This window comes from Balaenoptera physalus, assembly GCF_965194825.1.
Source record: "Balaenoptera physalus genome assembly, chromosome: 16".
Lineage (NCBI taxonomy): Eukaryota > Metazoa > Chordata > Mammalia > Artiodactyla > Balaenopteridae > Balaenoptera > Balaenoptera physalus.
Genome location: NC_138898.1, coordinates 49,094,393 through 49,114,471, shown reverse-complemented (window position 1 = coordinate 49,114,471; position 20,079 = coordinate 49,094,393). Strand labels below are relative to the sequence as shown.

Here is a 20,079-nt window from a genome sequence, read left to right as displayed (position 1 = left end):
ACCATCATCATAAGGTTTTTCCAGTAGAGTCAACAGTCATTCCTGATCATCACAGATAGTCTGCGCCTGTGCATCCAAATATCTCAGCCTAGAGTACAGGAGCCTCTCCAAACTGACCTTTGCCTATTTCTGCAGCCTCATCTGTCTCTGCTTCCTCACTCACAATCTGCACTCCAGCCATAGTAAATAATCTGTAGTTTTCAGCACAAACCATGATAATTTATGACACCATGTTTTATTCATCCTGTTCCCTTGCCTAGTCAATTCTGTCCTGGTTTCTTTGCTTGTCTAACTCATGTTCATCTTCTCAGACATGATAGAAGCACCATCTCCTCCAGATAGTCTTACCACACCCTTTCGCTCACTCTCTGAAACCTAGGTTCTGTATCCTTCCTTTAAGCTCACAGAGAATCCAGTGAAGAGCTCTGTGTTTAGCTTTAATACCAAATACTGTGCTTAGGGACTTCCCTGGTGGCTCAGTGGTTAAGAATTTGCTTGCCAGTGCAGGGGACACAGGTTCGATGCCTGGTCCCGGAAGATCCCACATGCCGCAGAGCAACTAAGCCCGTGCGCCACAGCTACTGATCTTGTGCTCTAGAGCCCGAGAGCCACAGCTACTGAGCCTATGTGCCACAACTACTGAAGCCCACGCGCCTAGAGCCCATGCTCCACAACAAGAGAAGCCATCGCAATGAAAAGCCCACACACTGCAACGAAGGGTACCCCCCGCTCACTGCAACTAGAGAAAGCCCGTGTGCAGCAACAAAGACCAAACGCAGCCCCCCCAAAAAAATTAAAAAAATAAAATAAAATAAATTTATTAAAAAAATGCTGTGCTTACATATTTAGCAGGCATGTTGGTGTTCCATTTTCCTGATCAAAGAATTGGGCAGTTGGACCCGACCTGACGTCACAGTGCTGACAGTTGACAGGTTTCGTGTGGTTGGCTGAGTGCTTTACAATTGTTGAATTCAACCATTCATTCAGGAAGTATTTATTGAGCACATACTATGTGCTAGCCCTGTTCTGGGCACTAGGGATACATCAGAGGGCAAGACAGACAAAGACCCCTGTCCTTGTGGAGCTCACATTCCAAGGAAGGAGACATACAATAAAATAAGCATCATAATAAGAATTGTCTGGTGTGCTGGAAGATAATCTGGGTAATGGAATAAAAGAGGAGGTGGAGCAGGGTCAGAAGCAGGCGAGGGGGAGGGGGGGTGCAGGAGAGGCACACTGAAGGGTCAGTGGGCTCCACAAGGATGAGGTTTGAACAAAGGCTGAAGGAAACGAGGGACGGAGCCATGTGGACGGCTGCGGAGAGAGTGGGGCAGGCAGAGAGAACAGCCAGTGCGAGGGTCCGGAGGCAGAGCCAGCCGAGGTCATTCAGGGAACAGCCAGGAGACCTGTGTGCCTGGAGCAGAATCCGCAAAGGGAGAGTAGGGGCAGCAGAGCATCTGTGCTCATTACTCAACATCAAGAGATGTTACCTGAGTCCAGATGTGCAGCTCCTCTCTTGGAAGATCAGAAGCTCTGGCCATACTAAGCACATATTCTCATTCAACGTTGGTCACGGCAGAGCACAGTCTGCCCACCTGAGATGGGCGTCCACTGTCCAGTGAGCCATAGACCCTGCCCCATCCACGTGTCTCATCTCCACACCCTGCGGGCCCCTGTGGGCAGCTGAGGCCGTGGTGCTGGGCAGCAGCCTCTGGCAAGGATGCCCAAACCTGCCACCAACTCCCTGCCCTCAGCCCTGCCTTGACTGTCCTCCTTTCCCTCTGCCCTGATCTGTGCCTGTTCCGTGTAAGCCCAGTGAAGACTTCTGCTAGGCAATACTCTGAAAAGGAAGGAAGCCCACATAGATGAAAGGGAGTTTTCATTCCTGATTCTGCAAAGGAGACTCTTCCTTTGGAAAGAATGAATGGACTTCTTGAAATGTGTGCACGTGCTTGTGGGGAGGGTTGCCGGGGGACCCGGGAAGCATTACTCTTGCTCGGTCATACTTGTCTCCTGTCCTGACAGCAGGGCTTCAGGGGGATTTTATTTACTTTTTCAAAAATGAACTTATTAACCAAACCCAAAACTGTGTCTTGATCACACCACCTCACACCCAGTAGGATGGCTACTATGAAAAAAAAAACCCCAAAAAACAGAAAATAACAAGTGTTGGTGAAGACGTGGAGAAATTGGAACCCTGTACACAGTTGGTGGGGATGTAAAATGGTGCAGCCACTATGGAACATAGTATGGCAGTTCCTCAAAAAATAGAACATAGAATCACCACATGATCCAGCAATTCCACTCCTGGGTATCTACCCCTAAAGCATTGCAAGCAGGGACTCAAACAGATATGTTCAACATATGTTCAACAGATATGTTCAGATATGTTCAACATATGTTCAACAGATATGTTCAGATATGTTCAACATATGTTGAACATATGTTCAACATGTACACCATGTTCTTAGCATCATTATTCACAACAGCCACGAAGGCGGAAGCCACCCAAATGTCCAGTGACAGATGAATAGATAAACAGAACGTGTGTATCCGTACAAGGGGCTATTACTCAGCCTTGAAAAGGTAGGACATTCTGACACCTGCTACAACATGTATGAATCTTGAAGACATTATGCTGAGTGAAATAAGCCAGTCACAAAGGAACAAATACTGTAAGATTCCCCTTATATGAGGTCCCTAGAGTATTCACATTCATGGAAACACTAGGGATACTTTCTACGAAAGTAGAAAGGTGGTTGCCGGGGCTGGGTTGAGGGGGAATGGGGAGTTAGTGTTTAATGGAGACAGTTTCAGTTTGGGAGGATGAAAAAGATCTGGAGAGGGTGGTGGTGATGGTGGGACAGCAAAGTGCACGCAATTAATGCCATTGAACTATACACTTAAAAATGGTTAAAATGGTAAAGATTGTGTTGTGCATGCTTACCACAATAAAAAAATTAAAATGAAATTTTTAAAAGTCAAAAAACAACATTGAGAGATATATGTATCTTTTTATAATATATATCTATACCTATCTGTATCTTTGTATCTGTATCTATATCTATCTATCTATATGTATATAGACAGAGAGAGAGAGAAGCATGTACTAGAGAGGTAGGTCGCTGGGTTCACATCTTGCCTCTGCCACCTAGTAGCTGTGTGACCTGAGCCAAGTTAATGAACTTGGTCCTCTCTGCGAGCAGGCGGGATTAACCCAGTGCCCCGTCCTGCAGCCATTGTTGTGAGGGTCATTGGAGCATGTGTGTGCCTGGCCCCCAGGGAGTCCCTGTAAGGCCCACGTGGACATCAGCCCAGCTACAGAAACCTGTCCCCAGACCCTGCCTTTAGTGGCTATTGAGGGGAAATGGCAGTTATCACCCCCACTTCCTTGAGAAACTGACAACCAAGCGAAATAAATGAGGTCCTCAGGGACTCTGGAGCCACTCTCAGAGTGGACCCTGTGCGAGAGGCATCTGGGGTGGGAGGAAGAGAGAGGAGAGAGAAAAAAGGAAAAGGGCATTTCTCCAGAGTAGGCTGATCTCGTTCCCAGGGCTCCAAAACAGTGACCCCAGTTGTGCTGACCTCCGAGAACACCGTCAGCCATGGGCTTCATCTGGGCATCGTGAGAGGCTTCAAGTAACATAGTTACAGGGTTTATGCCAGTGAGCAGGTATATTAACATATACTCACTTCCTTTAGCATTTGAGTCCCTGCAAGAGAATCCTCTTCAGGTGGAAATGATTCCAAAGACCTTCGGATGCCAACTACAGAAGGACTAGGGGTGGGACTAAGGGGGAGCGTTCCCAAGTTCTGTTGGTCTCAGCTTTGAGAGCGATGCCCTGGCTGGGTATACACTCACCTGGGCCGGACTGCTAGTCCCGGCTCCCGTGGATGTTTCCCCAGCAGGAGCCCGTGTTGAGGCTGGGCTTGCCCTCCTGGTTCTATCACAGTTGCAGGACACACCTCAGCAAACAATCCGCAGGGAAATTTGAAAAGACCAAGGTTTATTACTCACAGATCCTGGGGGGTACACGGCATGTCCGGGGCCACACAGTGAGGTCACGGGGAGGGGTTGGGGGGAAGAGAGAGAGAACAGTCCTGAGGTTCTGCCTTTATTGAGGTCAAGGATGGGGTGTCTAGGGTTGCTCTGGGTCGCTCTTTATTGGCGAATTTAAAACATAAGAGCAGGAATTATGGTGCAGGTAGGGAAAATCAAGGTCACTCAAGTGGTCGCTTATCTGCGTCACCCAGGATTTCTGAAAAGGGAACTTCCAGGGTGGGCTCACCTGTCTCCTCATCTAGTTGTATAGCTGGCGATGTGTTTACTGAGGTGGATGCCTTTGGAATGGATCCGAATGGGGGCGTCCATTAGGGGATCAAAGCCTAATGTTGGGCACTTATATTACAACCAGAAAAGCTCATGGCCAGGCACTTACACTACTGTCCCCACTAGACTTTGGGAAGACAGTTGTGTCTGAGAGTGGTCCAGCTTGATTTCATACTGCGTTTCGTTCCTTCCACAGTCTTCCTTAACCCACTTCCCTCTTGTTTTACTTTGGGCTGTCCTAGAAGCAGACCCTGAGACAAGCATTAGAATTCAGTGGTCAGGGACTTCCCTGGTGGTCCAGTGGCTAAGACTCCATGCTTCCAATGCAGGGGACCCAGGTTCACTCTCTGGTCAGGGAACTAGATCCCACATGCTGCAACTAAGAGTTTGCATGCTGCAGCTAACACCTGGTGCAGCCAAATAAATATTTTAAAAAAAAAGAAGAAAGAATTCAGCGGTCACTTGGAGTGCAGGAAGTAAGACAGAGAAGGGACAATTGCTAATAAAAGGTGAGCGATGGAGCTTACAACACTATGGGTACCTGAAGCTTAATTCACCTGTGGGAACCCAGGCAGACAGCGTGGAGGGACCCCACCCAGGGGGTGAGGGAGCTGGGACTGATGCACCAACTCCCATTGGTCAAGTCTTCAAGGAAATTGAGGCAGATTCTGACCATTGAAAGGCAGTAGAGTTCTCTAAATTAGTAACACCTGAATAATATGGCAGGCCCAGGGGGCACCCCTAGCCATCTGCTACCTTCCTCTTCCCTGCAGCCCTCACCCCCAGATCCTCCTGGTCAGAACCCAAGTCTGGCTTGAGGCTGTATTTCTCTCTCTAGTCACCAGGGCAGTGAGCACTTTCGGAACGATGGCCGTGGTGGTGGCAGAGACAGAGAATGGGCATGTGAGTCAGTCCTGCCGTAACATCATGGGGCCACTGGACACCAAGCTTGTCAGGGGGGAGAATGATTTTTAAAGAAATAACTTTTTTACCAAGTTTAATCATATATGATCACTTGAAGCTATGAAAAAGACAGAGAAGGAAAAAAGGTAGTTTTTTTGGTTATTATTCTAACCGTATTCCCTGGGAGATTTGGAACAATTTCCACCAAGGCCAGAGTTCTATAGATCTTCCCTGGAAATTGCTTCTCCAGCACCACCTTCACTGAAATTAAAGACAGAGCAACACGAGTGCAGATGATGTACTACAAGGAAATTGTCTGTGAAAAATCTCTGACTGTAGATGCCACATAAAACGGCGGGGTTAATGTCATGCTGTTGGGATACATTTGCCCTCACAGTATGGAAGTCCTTATGTGTATTGACATTTCAGCTAGAGCCTGTTCAGCTCCATTAAGCCACAGGCCACGACAATTTCCTTTTACCTTAGGTATTTTTCGGTTTAACCATTGTCACCAAAGTTCTCTAGTTTTATTAGTCCCAAGCAACCTTTAAAATTGCCTGATGAGATAGAATTTATCTTTCAAAATCCCAGTTCAGTAACCACTTTCTCTGTGAAGACTTCTCTGACCTCCTTCTCCTGTGCCAAGCAGAATGAATCTTCTCTGCCCTGTATTGGTTAGGGAGGCACGTGGCTGCAAGTACAGAAACCCCAACTAATGGTGACTGAGGCAAATAGGGGATTCATTTTCTCACAGAGTAAGAAGTACGGAGGGAAGTGATTTCTGGCATTAGATCAGCTGGTGAATGGCGTTCTCAGGGCTCTCTTCCCCTTAACATGTTGGTATGTATTGTCATGCTTATTGTCTCATGGTCACATAATGGCTGCTGGCATTCCAGACATCACATCCGAGTTCAAGGCAGGAAGAAAGGGTGACTTTAGTTGAATCTGTCCCTTATTCTCATTGCCCAAAATTGTGTCACATGACCATGGCTAGTACCAGGGAGGCTAGAAAAGCTGAGTATATTGTCATTCAAAGCAACAAGTAGGTTTGATTTCTTGGAAGTTACTTCCCGTTATTATTGTTTTCACTCTGGCTCCTTTTATCACCTTGGCTGTAGCTGTTACCTGTTGCCACAATACTGCTGTGTAACAAATGGCCTCAAAACCTCAGTGACATACAACAATAAACATTTATTTAGCTCATGGGTGTTTGGGGTTCAGCAGAACTGGGTGAGCTTGGCCAGGCTCAGCAGGGCTTGCCGGTGTCTGAGGCCGAGCTGCTTGCCAGCTGACCTCTGACAGCCTCAGCTGGGAGAGTGCGGATGACTGGCAGCAGCTGCTGTGCCAGTCATGCTCTTCGGCCACAGCTTCCAAAGGTGACACCAGCTACTCTGTGAACACCCCCCGCCTTGGAACCCGTTCACTCCAGGTGAGTGGGGCCCTCATTCTGTGCAAGCTTGGAGCGGGGTAGAGAGGAACGTGTGAAGGACACAGATGCTGCCCTTCAAGAGAAGGGAGGCAGATACATAAACCTGAAACATGGCCCGTGGTCGTGGCAGCACATGGTCGATGTCAAAGTACAGATGCCCTGTTAGGTTCCTGGGGAAGAGAAGCCCCTGTGGTCTGAGACTTGAGCTGAAGCTCACACAGGTGCCCCTCTCCTCTCCAGACACCGTCACTCATCTTTAGAACATGGCCCACGTTGGCCTGCCCTGGTTGCTGTAGCCGGGCTGCAGTTTCCACGTGGACCAATTTCCATGTGGGCGGTCCCAGAGTATTGGGCCAGCTCAACCATTTTTGAGACGTCCAATCTGTCTTGTGTTTTGTAACGCACCTTGTAAAAATAGTAACATTAAAGAACATCATCTAACAACTCCCCATCTGGAAGTTTATCCTACAAATGCAAAAGGATACATGTTTAAAAATTTTTATTGCAACACTGGTTGTGGTCCATTTATAAAGGAAAATAGGGATTCACTCAAAATACAGAGGTAGTGAGGGTTTACCCGTGTTCATGCTGATCACATTTAAACTTGTATGTAAATGGTATATTTATGGATGTAGAGAAGGGACTTGAGGACACGGGGAGGGGGAAGGGTAAGCTGGGACGAAGTGAGAGAGTGGCATGGACATATATTCACTACCAAATGTAAAATAGACAGAGAGTGGGAAGCAGCCGCATAGCACAGGGAGATCAGCTCAGTGCTTTGTGACCACCTAGAGGGGTGGGATAGGGAGGGTGGGAGGGAGACGCAAGAGGGAGGGGATATGGGGATATATGTATACATATAGCTGATTCACTTTGTTATAAAGCAGAAACTAACACACCGTTGTAAAGCAATTATACTCCAATAAAGATGTTAAAAATAAATAAATAAATAAATAAATAAATAAATAAATAAATAAATAAGGACATCAGTGACTCCGAAACAGCAGCCCCCGAAAGTGGATGGCTAGGATTGTGAAACCGTCCCTCCCTCTGTGTGGTTGGAGAAGACAGCTTGTTAGTAGGCGAGCTGAAAATAGAAAGTGGAGATGGGGTAGCAGATCAGAAACGACCTCTGCACGGGGCGGCAGCCGGGCCCCATGGGAAGGCCTGGAGAGGGTGCTTGGCTGAGTTACGATGCTCTCTGAGGTGCCTGGGAGACAGGTCCGTAGCGCCCTGCCTCCCATGGTAATTAGAAGGACTGAGTGAGAGAGTCCTTGTGAAGGACCGGAGCAGGCCTAAGTTTCTGGCCCCACGAAGGGTGGCAAATATTATTAATAGTGATGGTATTATTATCCTTGTCAATGATGCTATTATTATATCCTTTGGAAATACAGGAATGGTCAAATTAATCCCCAAATGCCTCATTCTCTAAAATACGTGTACCAAGTGGTATTGATAGGACCATCAATATCACACTTCCAGTAGGCCCTCTGCCTCTTCAGGTTTGACTTTGTACATTTGTTTTGTTCCTTGATGCTGTTTTGCTTTTGTGTTTTTATTAGCAGTAGACCTTTTTTTAGAGCAGTTTTAGGTTCACAGCATAACTGAACAGAGGATGCAGAATTCCCACATCCCTCCGCCCCCGTCACACACACAGCACCCCCATCAATATCTTGTTCTGTTTTGTTTGTTTTTCCAGTGGGAACCCGATTTCCAGTGGGTAACATGGTTAGAAGAGAGTTTCTTGTAAGCAAAGTGGCGTGCCGCCCTCAGATGCCAGGAGGTGCTCTGCAGCTGGAAAGGAGCCCCGTGGCCTGGCAGGCCCCTGGGTGTCAGAGGAGCTTTGTCACAGGGTATCTGAGGGTTGGCGTCCCCACCTCACGCTGCCTTGTGCACGGCACTAACTTGGTTTTCAACAGCCATCACCCTTGAAAGCACAGAGAGCCTGGCAGATCTATTCATTTCTGGTCCTAATTCAAGAGTTGATACTGCCATGCGTTCGATGGAGCTTCTTGCCTCGAAACAGGATCAATACATCATATTGGAACATGGTCTTGGAGAGAGAGTTTATGGACTTGTAAGCGGCATTGGGGGTTTTAGCCTGTTGAGTATGTCAGCTACGGATAGCTTATTTAGTTCTTGGTTAATCCACAGATGTGTAACTCTGTGTTCCAATTACTGCATTTGGCTGTCCCTTCAAAGATAATGATAAAGCCTGCATAGTATGGGATCAGCCAAATCATACGGCAAAAGAGAGTTTTGAGTCCATTGCAACCTGGGAATGTATATTCTGACTCACCCACAAAGGTATAAAATACAGCACTAATTTTTTTTTAATTGACATTTCCACTCTCCCCCCGAAAAAACACCCCACAGGCAAAAAACTCTGTACAGCTTATGAATAGACCAATCAGTAGAAAGTTATTTTTAAGGCTTCTCGGCATGGCTGGCTTCCCAGGCTCACCAGAGATTAGAAAAGTGTAAGAAAGAGTCCTGACCTCTCAAATCTCCCGCCACCTACAAAAATCACATAAGAAACACAAATTCAAGGTGGACAAATCAGAAAATATGGATAGGAATTATAAAGTGCAGATAGAGTTATACCAACCAAGGGAAAAACTATTTTGATTTATGGTCTTACAAACTCTTATATGCAAATATCAATATATAAGTGTGTGTATATGTATGCACTCATATACCGAGATAATTTAACAGAAAAGAGATTGTACACAATGTTTTATAGCATTTTTTATTTAACAAGGGATCGTAAATGCCTTTCCTTGTCACTAAATATGAATTTACATAATCCCTGTTAACAGTATTTCCTGGAATGATGAATCATTGCTTATATAACCCATCCCCTACTGTATATTTTGTTAGGCTTTGGTAATTTATTATAATCAGCATTTTGGAATGAATATCCCTGTTGCATATGCTCCTGTGCCCTTGTCTGATACTTCCACAGAATCAAGTGTTAAGATGCACTTTAGGATCTTACAATCTGGTTGAAAAGACCAAACACGTAGATGTGAAAAAGAGAACCAGTTCATAAAGGGGGAGGAGTGTCTAAATGAGTGCAACAGCCAGGAGTCAAAGGCCAGAGAGATCGTCTCATGCTTGAGTTGCTCCAGAAGGCTTCTAGAAGGACAGCTGCAAGTGACAGAAACGCAAATCAGCTTAAGTATCAAAGGCACATTATCAGCTCATGAAATTGGAGAGTCCACGTTGGTTTCAGGCTGAGCTGGGCCCAGAGTTCACGTGGTGTCACTGGGCACATGTGTGTGTGTGTGTGTGTACACACGTGTGTATCCACCTGTCCCACCTCTTGGTTCGGCTCCTTGCTGGGTGAGCTCACTCTCAGGCAGGCTCTCTAAGACAGCTGCAGACTCAAGTGGTGCTTTTATCTCCAAGGAGAGAGGCCCCCTTTCCCAGCTTCTCTGTTGACCCCTGCCCGGCCCCTCGCAGACCTCTTGCCCACCCACCACTGCCTGATGGAGAATGGCGTGTTCCGGTGCCCAGCCTGGGCCCTGTGCCCGTGTCCTGTGGTGAAGGGGGTGGGGTATGTGATAGAGGCCCTTCCTGCAGAGCAGTTAGCCAAAGGAAAAGATGCTGGGAGGTCAAAATACGAGAGAGAAGTGACTCCTGAGGATGCTGGAAGTTGAAGGATGAGCAGCCACGCCCGTTAGATGTTTGGGGCTGCAAGTAACAGGGAAACTCCAAATCAAATGGGCCTGTTTGCCGGTATGTTGTGCTGTGAAGTCCAGAGGCAGGGGGTGGCTCAGAGACCATGTGATCAATGGCTCAGTGACGTCATTACATTGACTCAGGGTCAACTTCATCTCAAGTCAGAGTTCTCTCAATTTGTTGGCCAATGGCAGTCAGGACTCCCAGCTTCCTGGTCCACAGCTGGAGGGTGAGGACCCACTCTCTGTGGCAAGGACTGTAAAGCCTTTCCTGCCATCTGATTGGGCCAGCCAAGGTCACGTGCCCACCCCTGAACCAATAGCCATCCCTGAGGAATACTGCACCCTGATTGGCCCATCAGGGTGATCTACTCCTGGAGGAAAGGGTGGAGCCACCTTTCACATGGGAACAAAACTGTGATCCTATTAGGAAGGAGTGGAGGATGGATGCTGAGTGGTCAGCCAACAATGGATTGCGAATAAGATCTCATGAATTAGAGAGGAGACATAGAGTTGGTTAAGGTAGAGAAGTGATCTGTGGCCCAAAGGTAGAATTCCAAGGAATGCCTTGGTTATGGTTGACCAAGGATATGGAAGCAAGATTGCAGGGGTTGTCCTGCAGGGAACAAGAGCGTGAACAAACTCAGTAGGAAGTATTCATCTATTTGTTCCCTCATTGCACATAAATTTATTGAGCACCTACTATGCACCAGGCCCTGTGCTGAGTGCTGGGGATCAATGAGATAAAGTTCATACCCTCATGGACTTTTAGAGGGGGAAAGAGACAACAAACAAATTAATCGAACATAAAATAGGTCAAGAAAAACAAAGCAGAATAAGGGAGGTGAAGAGAAAGGGAAGGGAGGGGAGTCCAAGGCCCCTTGCTTTGATTGACATTAACCCAGGGACCTGAAGGACATGGAGGACGGAACCAAGTGGATCTGGGGGGAACGTGTTCTGGGCAGAGGGAACAGCACGTGTAAAGGCCCTGGGGCAGGCATCCGTGGTGTGTTTGGGGACCTAGGAGGTGGACAAGGTGGGAGGGTGGGAGGTGGCAGGCATTGCAACGACTTTGTACATGGTGTAATGACTCTGACTTTAACCCCTTCTCTCCTCTTTTCCAGGCCATGTACATGTTCTACGCGCTGGCGATTGTGTGTGATGACTTCTTCGTCCCCTCCTTGGAAAAGATCTGTGAGGTATGCGTCTGAGCCCCGGTACTGCTCCAGCCTCCCCCACTGAGGCCCTGGGGAGCCCTCCATGCAGCTGGGGTGGGAAGGCCAGGCACCAGCATGCTTCAGAGCCGTGGGCAGCATTAGTGCAAAAAACATCTCCAATCTGCTTAGAATTTCAGCGTGCAGATCTGTAGTTGGGCTTTAACCCTCACGGCCAGTGGTCCCTGCCCCATTGGGCGTAACTCAAGGTACCGCCTGTGCTCTGCTCCTGCTTTCTTTCTCTTGAAGCCTGGTTCTTCCTTTCTCCCCTCACTTCCTCCATCTTCCTCGCTGCCCTTTCCTTCTGCCGCTGCCGTAACCCTCCCTCGTGATTCGATTCGTGGGGTCCGCACAGAGTGAGAAGTCTTCAGCCATACCTCCACTGCCCTTCCTGTCCGCGTATGTGCAGAGACGCTCCAGGCAGAGGCCTGAAAGGCAAGACGATGAAAGAACTGGCCACAGAGACCAGGAAATCAGCCCGGTGAACGCCAGGCTGAACACCAAGTTACACCCCTTTCATCTGAAAACACTTAGCATACCTAGAACTCTTTCATTCTCTTGCTTCTTTCATCCCTTTTTCTGGTTTGAAATGTAGTTTGCTTTATCTGGACGCTTTCTGTTTTATTTTATTTTTAATTCAGAATCCCATTTACAGAAGGGGTCTCTTCCCCAGATGCACTTCTGGTGCATCCAGAACGCCTGCTTCTTCACATAGCCTTCAGCCTGGGCTGACCCTCCCTTTCTTCCCTCCCTTCCCCCCAGTGTCTGATTCACTGGGTCTTGCGGGGGACAGCGGGGAACAGAAGTAGCATTTCTAATAAGTTCCCAGGTGATGTGGAGACTGCTGGTCTGGAAGGCACACTTCGAGAACTGCTAACTGAAGCAGTTTCTTCCACATTCTGAAGTCTGTTAGTTTTGTGTACTTAAAGAAATAAAAGAGAATCATGCCGCAGCAACCGTGGAGAGGCCCCGGGAGTGGAGGTGGGAAGTGGGAAAGGAAAATCAGTGAGCTGGTCTCTGAGATGGACGCCGGCCAGCGTGGAAGCCTTTTGTCCAAAGTGACTTAACGTGAGAACAGGGTCGCCTGATGGAGAAGAGGAGAAAGCACGGAAGCACCTGTAATCGGGGTCATCTGTGATGTCTGAAATCCACCTTTTGGCAATTTATTCCTCATGGGAAGCGAACTACTGTCTGTCCCACACGTTTTTTTAATAGCAACGTTAAGACCTCGTGCTGGAAATGTACATACAATTGTCAGAACGTGTTCTCCTCCATTGAGGAGACGCATAGCACCTGTGAGCACAGCCCCTGGGGAGGAATCAAGGTGAAACACAGCGTGGGCCTTGCCATCGCGGGGCCGTGGGACGCGGGGCAGCTCCAGAGTGAGACACAGGGGCAGGTGAAGCGCTGGAGCTGGAGATGCAGAGGGAAGAGGAGGTGAGAGAGTGACTCGGCCTTGGGATCAGGGAAGGGCTTGTGCAGGGGCAGGATGGGAGCAGCGGTCTCAGTGGCAACGTCTTACAAGGACGGATATTTAAGCCGAGAAGAGTCTGAGCAGGAGAACCAAGCTGGGAGAACCCGGGGCGGGACTCAGCATGCGTGCGTGTGGGGAGCCCTGAGGACGCCAGGCGGGGGCATCCGGAGGGAGCTGGGAAAGCTTCTGAGGACTGTTCCGATAGATGGAAAGGGTCCTGAGGCAGGAAGACCCCCCAGCTGGTGACTCTAAGCACCCAGTGCCAGGTGGCCAGGGCCGAAGTGAATGAGGGGTGAAAGGGGAGGGGAGGTGAAGGAGGAAGAAGCAAAGTGAGTGAATGACGGAGCGAGAGCAACAGGAGATCAGCCCGGCTGTGGAGTCCACAGCTAATGCCCGAGCTGGAGCGGACACAGCAGGGAGAGGACAAACCAGCCACGGAGCGTGAGCGCTGTTAGGGTACCTGCCCGGTGAGACGGGATGCCCGGCACCGCTCACAGCCACACCTTTCACCTTGAGGTATCGGCACCTCCATCTTAGGGTCTCCTCAGAACCACATGCAACGTTTAGCTTTTCAGTCAAGATCGAGGGAACCCAGGTTTCCAGGTCAAAATGCTCAGTAGGGCTCTGGCGGCAGCCTCTTGATGGTCATTCGAGCTGGTGGCCTTCGCCGAGGCCGTGCTGCCCCTCCGTGGCTGAGCAAGGAAGTGCAGCTGCGGTGCCGCTGGGAAGAGGGAGCAGGGACTCTTAGCTGGGATGCCCGCAGGGAGCTGGCTGTTTCCTGACAGCCAGCAGCTTCCTTTCTGCATCAGGACTGGATGCAGAAAAGCTCCCCGCACTACCCAGCCTCAGTGTCACGTGTCTTCTTGCGAATCACCTTTCGGATCAACAAACGGGGTAACCTGGACAGTTCATTGTGTAGCTTATCTTGGCGGGGCTCATCATCTCTTTCTACTCATTCTCACCACCCCCCATACTCCCCCTACCCCGGGATTCAAGACTGCATTGAGAATGGGGGTGGGTTTCAGGAAGGTGACCCTCCCCACTCCCAAAAGCCTCCATAGCCTCCTAGACTCAAGGCTCTAAAACTGGTTACCAAGAGCCTGATGTAGCCCGAGATCATCAGCATAGTAATGAAAAAAATCAGAATGGTTTACGTAAAAATGTGGATTTGAGGGTCTCTTTAAATAGGGATACTTGGCAACACAGAGGGCACTGAGCTTTTAAAAAGGAGGTGAAGTCCCACTTGCCTCACATGGTCCGTGCCCGTCCTCCCATTATCTGTGCAGCCCCGGGGGCATTTGGCTTGGGATCCCTGGATCTTGTCAGAGCCTTTAATTGGAGGAAATATGTAGCCCCCTCCCTGATATTGCCCCAGAGAGGAGGTGTGGCCCAGCGGTGGGGGGTGGGCCGGAGAGGCCGAGCTGGGGAAGAAGGGGAGGCTGAGGATGGACTGAGCTTGGGACCTGGGGAGTCCCAGTCACCTCCGTTCCAGGAGAATCCCGACTCACCTGTGCTTTTGCTCCTCTGCAGCGCCTGCACCTCAGCGAGGATGTGGCTGGGGCCACGTTCATGGCAGCAGGCAGTTCAGCTCCAGAGCTGTTTACATCGGTCATAGGTAGGTGCCCACCTGGGGAACGTCTCAGCCCTGCCCTCCCTGAAGGACAGGGCCTCTGGAAACGAGAACCCTGAGACCCCAAGGGGCAGAACACCAGCCTCCCACCCGCTGGGGTTGCTGTTATTATTTTATTAAAGTGATGCTTTTGCTTTGCATCAGTGGGTCCCAGACCCAGTACCAATGGTCCTGTGGGACAGAGGGCCCAACAGACATTAGCAAGCTCTCTCCAAGCCCCTGCTGTTTCCTGTAGATCCTGAGAACAGTCTAATGCTTACAAAAGCTCCCCTGCACCCACCTTGGGTGCAGCCCACTCCAGCAGCCAGCTGATGTTGGTCTGTGTTTCAGGCGTCTTCATCACCAAGGGTGACGTGGGAGTGGGGACCATCGTGGGCTCCGCGGTGTTCAACATCCTGTGCATCATCGGCGTCTGCGGGCTCTTCGCCGGGCAGGTAAGACTGGCGGCAGAACGTGGCATGGGGAGGGGGAGGGGCGGCGTGGAGGTGAGGCCGGGGCCTGTCTCCCTGGAGCGCACGCACTTGGGGGCCAGAGGCCTCGGGCGGGGTGACGTGGGGTCTCACGCCCCAGGAGGCTGGCGCAGCCGGGACTGGAAACCCAGGCACCATGATTTGGTCTCCGTGACGCAGAGCCACGTGAATAAGTAACCAGCCCGCGAATCTGAACGTGTCACGCTCATTTTGATATGTTACTGAACTGAACTAGAATGATGTAAAAACAGTCTTAGGAATGGAAATAGAGTAAATGAGAGAGAGAGAGAGAGAGGAAATGACAGATTCTTTTTTCTGTTAAAAACAATTTGCCCTTGTCACAGTTTGGGGCGAGTTCTCTCTTTTTCGACAACGATCAAGCATTTGACTTCTGTGTCCACTTTAGCTTACTTTGGGGGTCATGAGGGGCTTTGCATGCCTGCCTTTTATCTACAGAGACTATTCCACTGCCAGAAGGTGTCGTGGGGCCCGTGTCCATCTGGTGTCTGTCTTGGAAAGTCTTGGGAAGACACCCGAAGTCACCAAAGTAATGAGGCGGCTGGGCGTCCGCAGCGTTGCAGTGGGTAGCTGGGGGTTTCCAGTCACCCTGGCCAGCTCTGATGCCCTAGTTTCTTCGTAGGGAGATTATTCAGAAACACAGTCCTGAGCTCTCTGCCCAAACAGCCAGGACTCTGTATCTTCTAGGAAAAGCGACTTCTACTCACTAGCCCATGAGGGTCCCCAACGTGCAGTATTGAGGAACCAGGTGACCCCACCAGCCTCCTGGCTGTGGAGGGAGGATGCAGGGTCCTGCTAGAAGCGGCTGGTTGGTTTGCAGGGCTAAGGAAGCTCCTGCAAACCTTCTCCCACATCCTTTTTCAGACCCCTCGTCGTGTGGTCAGCTGGCCAGGGGCGCCCAGCTCGACCCAACTCTCAGGCAGACGCCAGAGTCTATAATGCCGGCTGCGCCCTGGCACCACTGCCCTCCGCATCGCCTGCTTTTCACTCCTGTCTGTCTTCTTTATGCCAACTGATTTGTCTGGGTTGCCTGGTGGGTTCGATGCTTCTGGGCAACAGGCAGAGGGACACCTTGATCTCGTCAGGGGTCGGCTCCAGAGCCCACAGGTGGATGCTTACTTCTGAGAGGAAGCCGCTGGGCAGCCGGGTCCGTACGCGGTGATTGAGTTCCACCCAACTTGCAAGACTGAACATTTTCTTTCTTCATCCTTTCAGTCACTTATCTCTTGTCGTAGATTTTGTGGACCCACGATGTGGCGTTTTTTTAGATCTCCTATAAATGTGGTTAGTATCGCAAAAAATGAGTGTCCGTCTTTGCCGTCGGGGCCGTCTGTACTTTCTGGTTCTCACCTGTGCCGGCCGCCCTCTCATTGCCTGCCAGACATGAAGTCACATTCTGCAGAGCCTGTGGCTGTCAGCACTGTCTTAATTAGCATCGTCACCGTTAGCAGTATGAGTATTAGTGCTGTCGCTAGTTCATTAGTCATTTGTACCTGAAGCCTGATGCAAAGTCAGGCCCAAAGGGGGAGAAATAACGTAAAGAAATGAAACAACTGGCTGGAAAGTGCTGAGTAAATACCACGCAGCTAATTACATAGGAGGTGGGTGGAATGCATTTGTGTTTCATAAGTTATTAGCGATGAGGGTGATCATTGGCTTGGTTAGAACAGAAAAGACACATTGCTTCTTGAGCTTTAGCAAGTGCTGGTATCAGTCAGTTCACCCCCCACCCCGGGAAGGTCTTTGCCAAGCTCATCTCACGTGATTGTGGAGAGAAACACCAACTACCACAATGGTGTTAGGCGCAGCCCATGGGATGATTCTGGGGGCCGACCCTCCCTTCTGACTCTCCTTGTCCTGTGTCCACTCAGAGAGCTCCAAGGCCACCCAGCTCTCTTTTTCAGACCTTTGTAGAATCCCAGAAGTCTTCGCAGAGGGAGAAAAATGATGTTTTGGAAAGAACATGAGCCTGGGGATCAGACTGGCCTGGGTTTGAATCCTGACTCTGCCATTTGCTGACTGTGGAGCCTTGGAGAAGTTACTTTACCTCTCTAAGCCTCAGTTTTCTTGTCTATAGGATGGGCACAAGGGCATCTACCTCCTAGCATCGCTGTAAGGGTGAAACATAACATGTTCCGCATCAAGCAACACCTGGCCCACATGGTAAATGCTCAATAAAAGTTAGACACCACGATCAGCTCTCAGAAGAATAAGGTTCCCTGGGCTCCCTGCCACTAGATTCCACCCTAGGTCACTGCAATAATTTGGCCTACCCGTTGACAGAACTTTTTAATGAAGTAGTGGAACAGCCACAGGATGCCTGGTGAGGAGGGACAGGAAAGTCAGGGAGAAGGTCTTCTAAATGAGAATCAAGAGGAGGAGGAGTTGGTAGAAGAATGATCTCAGAGGACTGGTCCTTGCCTCTGTGTTTTCTGATCAGTGGGAGGAAAACAAAAATCTGTGAGACACAGGCACTGCCTTACCTATTGAGAAGCCTTCCCCGGCAGTGGCGTTGGTACAGAGGAATGTTACAGTGAATGATGGATATGGGGAATTGAGCTGATTAATAAATCTAGTCGTGGGTCACACTTAGCAGTGTTGTTTACGTTGCTCCACACTTTCATTTGCTGGGAGAATTACCAGTGAGTGCCCGTGGGCCTCTCTCTAATGTATCCCGGCGTGAAGGGCTGCTTGTGACCAAGTCTGCTACCCATCTGAAATTAAAGTAATAAAGCCATAAGGTTTGAGTTCCTGTCTCAATTAGGGTTTTGATGAATTCGATGTAATTAAATGTCTGCTGTATTTGCAGTTTGCAAACATAGCCAGTGCTTTGGTGTTCGCCTAAGGTACTTTGGGGAGTTTTATGGGGCAAGAAGGAAATTGCTTCTTAGAAAGTGGCTTCTAGAGAAATTCTTGGCATCCCGCCAAGACGTTTACAGGGCTGTGGTCCTGCAAAGTTTCTTTATTTAAGAGCAAAAAGTAATAACAAAGAGAGAACCCCAAGCTCTGGAGGCAACCTGCTAATGTATCTCAGGGATTGTATTGAAAGAACTTCATGCCAGTTTTGCAAAACAACGTACTTATGAATTTAAATCTACCATTCAGAGTGTATTAAGCTTTAAAAGCATAACCACAGACAGACAGTAAACAGTTTAACTGAATCCCAGATACCGGACTTTCATATTCCGGTTATTACAGGCTGTCATGAGCCCCCTTGTCAGCTCTCCTGGATCCTAGAAACGTGCCTGATGTTCTTTGGTGAGGTCCACCTAATTTTGGCTGGGTTTGCCTTTCTTCAACTAACACCGTGTCCGTGCTGGCCCCTTTACACAAACCCAGGCAGCACCCAGAGGTGGTGCCTCTGAATGGAAACCTGCCTTGGATTGGGTTTCCGCAGAAGAGAATCTAACCCACAAGTTCAAGTTCAAGTTCAAGTAGTTTAGCTAAAAGGTGATCCCAGGACAGGCCAGCCAGGAAGTTGGGGAGTGAGATAAGGAAGAAAAAGCAGCCGAGGAAAGTGTGTTCCCAGCAAGTCCCCAGTGTGGGCACCTGGTTTGACTGCTTCTGGGGGGACTGGGAGATGGTGTAGAACGTGGCCTCCAAGTTATCTCACCCAAAGGGGAGGGAGCAGGGGTGTTTATCCACCAGCCTCCCCCATCGTTGCCTAAGGATTGCCGTTGAGGGATGTGAATTCCCCAACATTCCAATTTTCTGGGCATAAGCAGGATGGACTTTGGGGTCCAGAGAAAACCCCTAAGCAAAGAGACATGTGAGGCTGGCTGTTGGAAGGACCTGAAATGGTAAAGGTGGGGAGATATGAGTGAGGTCCATAAAGCATGGCTACAAACTCAAAACTCAGCCTTCAAACATAAGCCGTCCGGTGAGTCTCATCTCCAGCTCCCTGGGAGAAGACAAGCCTCAGTGCCAGGCTGCCTCCCAAGAGCTCAGGGCCAGGATAGCTTGCACATAGGGAAAGCCCTTCCTGTTCAAAATAACAGCTGCCATTCTAGGTACTTTTGCTTCCACTTGGGATGCAGTAGACCTGAGCTCCCATGGGAGCACAAAGAGAAATCTGGATAATGTAAAAATCATCCTTCTATATGGATATCAAGGAACAGTGGAGACAAGAAAGGCTTGATGAACTGATTTCCAGAGAGAGCAGCCCATCGTACGTGAGCTGTGAGCCCTGGTGGGTTTGGATGCAGGGGAACAGCAGGACCCAGAACTTCACGGGGTGGAGACAGGTCAGCTGAGCGTCAGCAAGGGTGGAGAGAGGTGGGATGCACCGGAGTCTGAAAGACGATCCAGGACAATAATGCTTTGATCCACCCACCCCAGATCTGCTGAGAAAAAAAAAACGGAAGTGAAGGCAGGGCCGACGAACAGAAAGAAATCGTTCCATCTGCCCCATCTCCCACCTTCTCCTGAGACCTGAAATGGAGGCACCCAAAGGGAATTGGGAATTTGCAATGCCAGACCAAACCCTGATAAGAACTGTGAGACTGGCCCTTCCTTAGGAAGCTGGATGCGGTTGGGCTGAGCCGAGGTGAGCTGACATGTGAACCCAGGCTGACATCTGAATAATCACCTCCTCCCTTTAGTCAACAGAGGAGAGAAGAGCTGGAAATTTCCAGAGGGAAAAGAACCAGTATTATTCTTCAGTTCTCACTCTTCCATATATAATTTCCAGGATGCAACAATAAATTACAGGACCTGTGAAGAGGCAGGAACACACTTATAACCAAGGGAAAACAGCGGCAGAAGTAAACCACAGATGATCCAGATACAAGAATTGGCAGAAAAGAATTTAAACTGTCTACCATCTGTCTTAAATAGGGAAAGGTGGGAAGAATAAGTGAGGATGGGTAATTTCAGCAGAGAAATGGAAAAAATAAGAAAAACCAGATAGATGCTATATATGTTAAAAA

The 20,079-nt window shown here is 49.2% G+C and overlaps 1 protein-coding gene across 4 annotated transcripts in view; it reads left to right on the top strand.

Moving 5' to 3' along the window:
• SLC24A3 (solute carrier family 24 member 3) overlaps positions 1-20,079 on the top strand; it is a 465,640-nt gene that overhangs the window by 324,692 nt on the left and 120,869 nt on the right. For all 4 annotated transcript variants that reach the window (XM_082431659.1, XM_082431656.1, XM_082431657.1 and 1 more), the window contains exons 4-6: positions 11,470-11,544; positions 14,564-14,648; positions 14,994-15,097. In XM_082431659.1, coding sequence (XP_082287785.1) covers positions 11,470-11,544; positions 14,564-14,648; positions 14,994-15,097 — 264 coding nt within the window. The remainder of the gene's footprint in view (positions 1-11,469; positions 11,545-14,563; positions 14,649-14,993; positions 15,098-20,079) is intronic.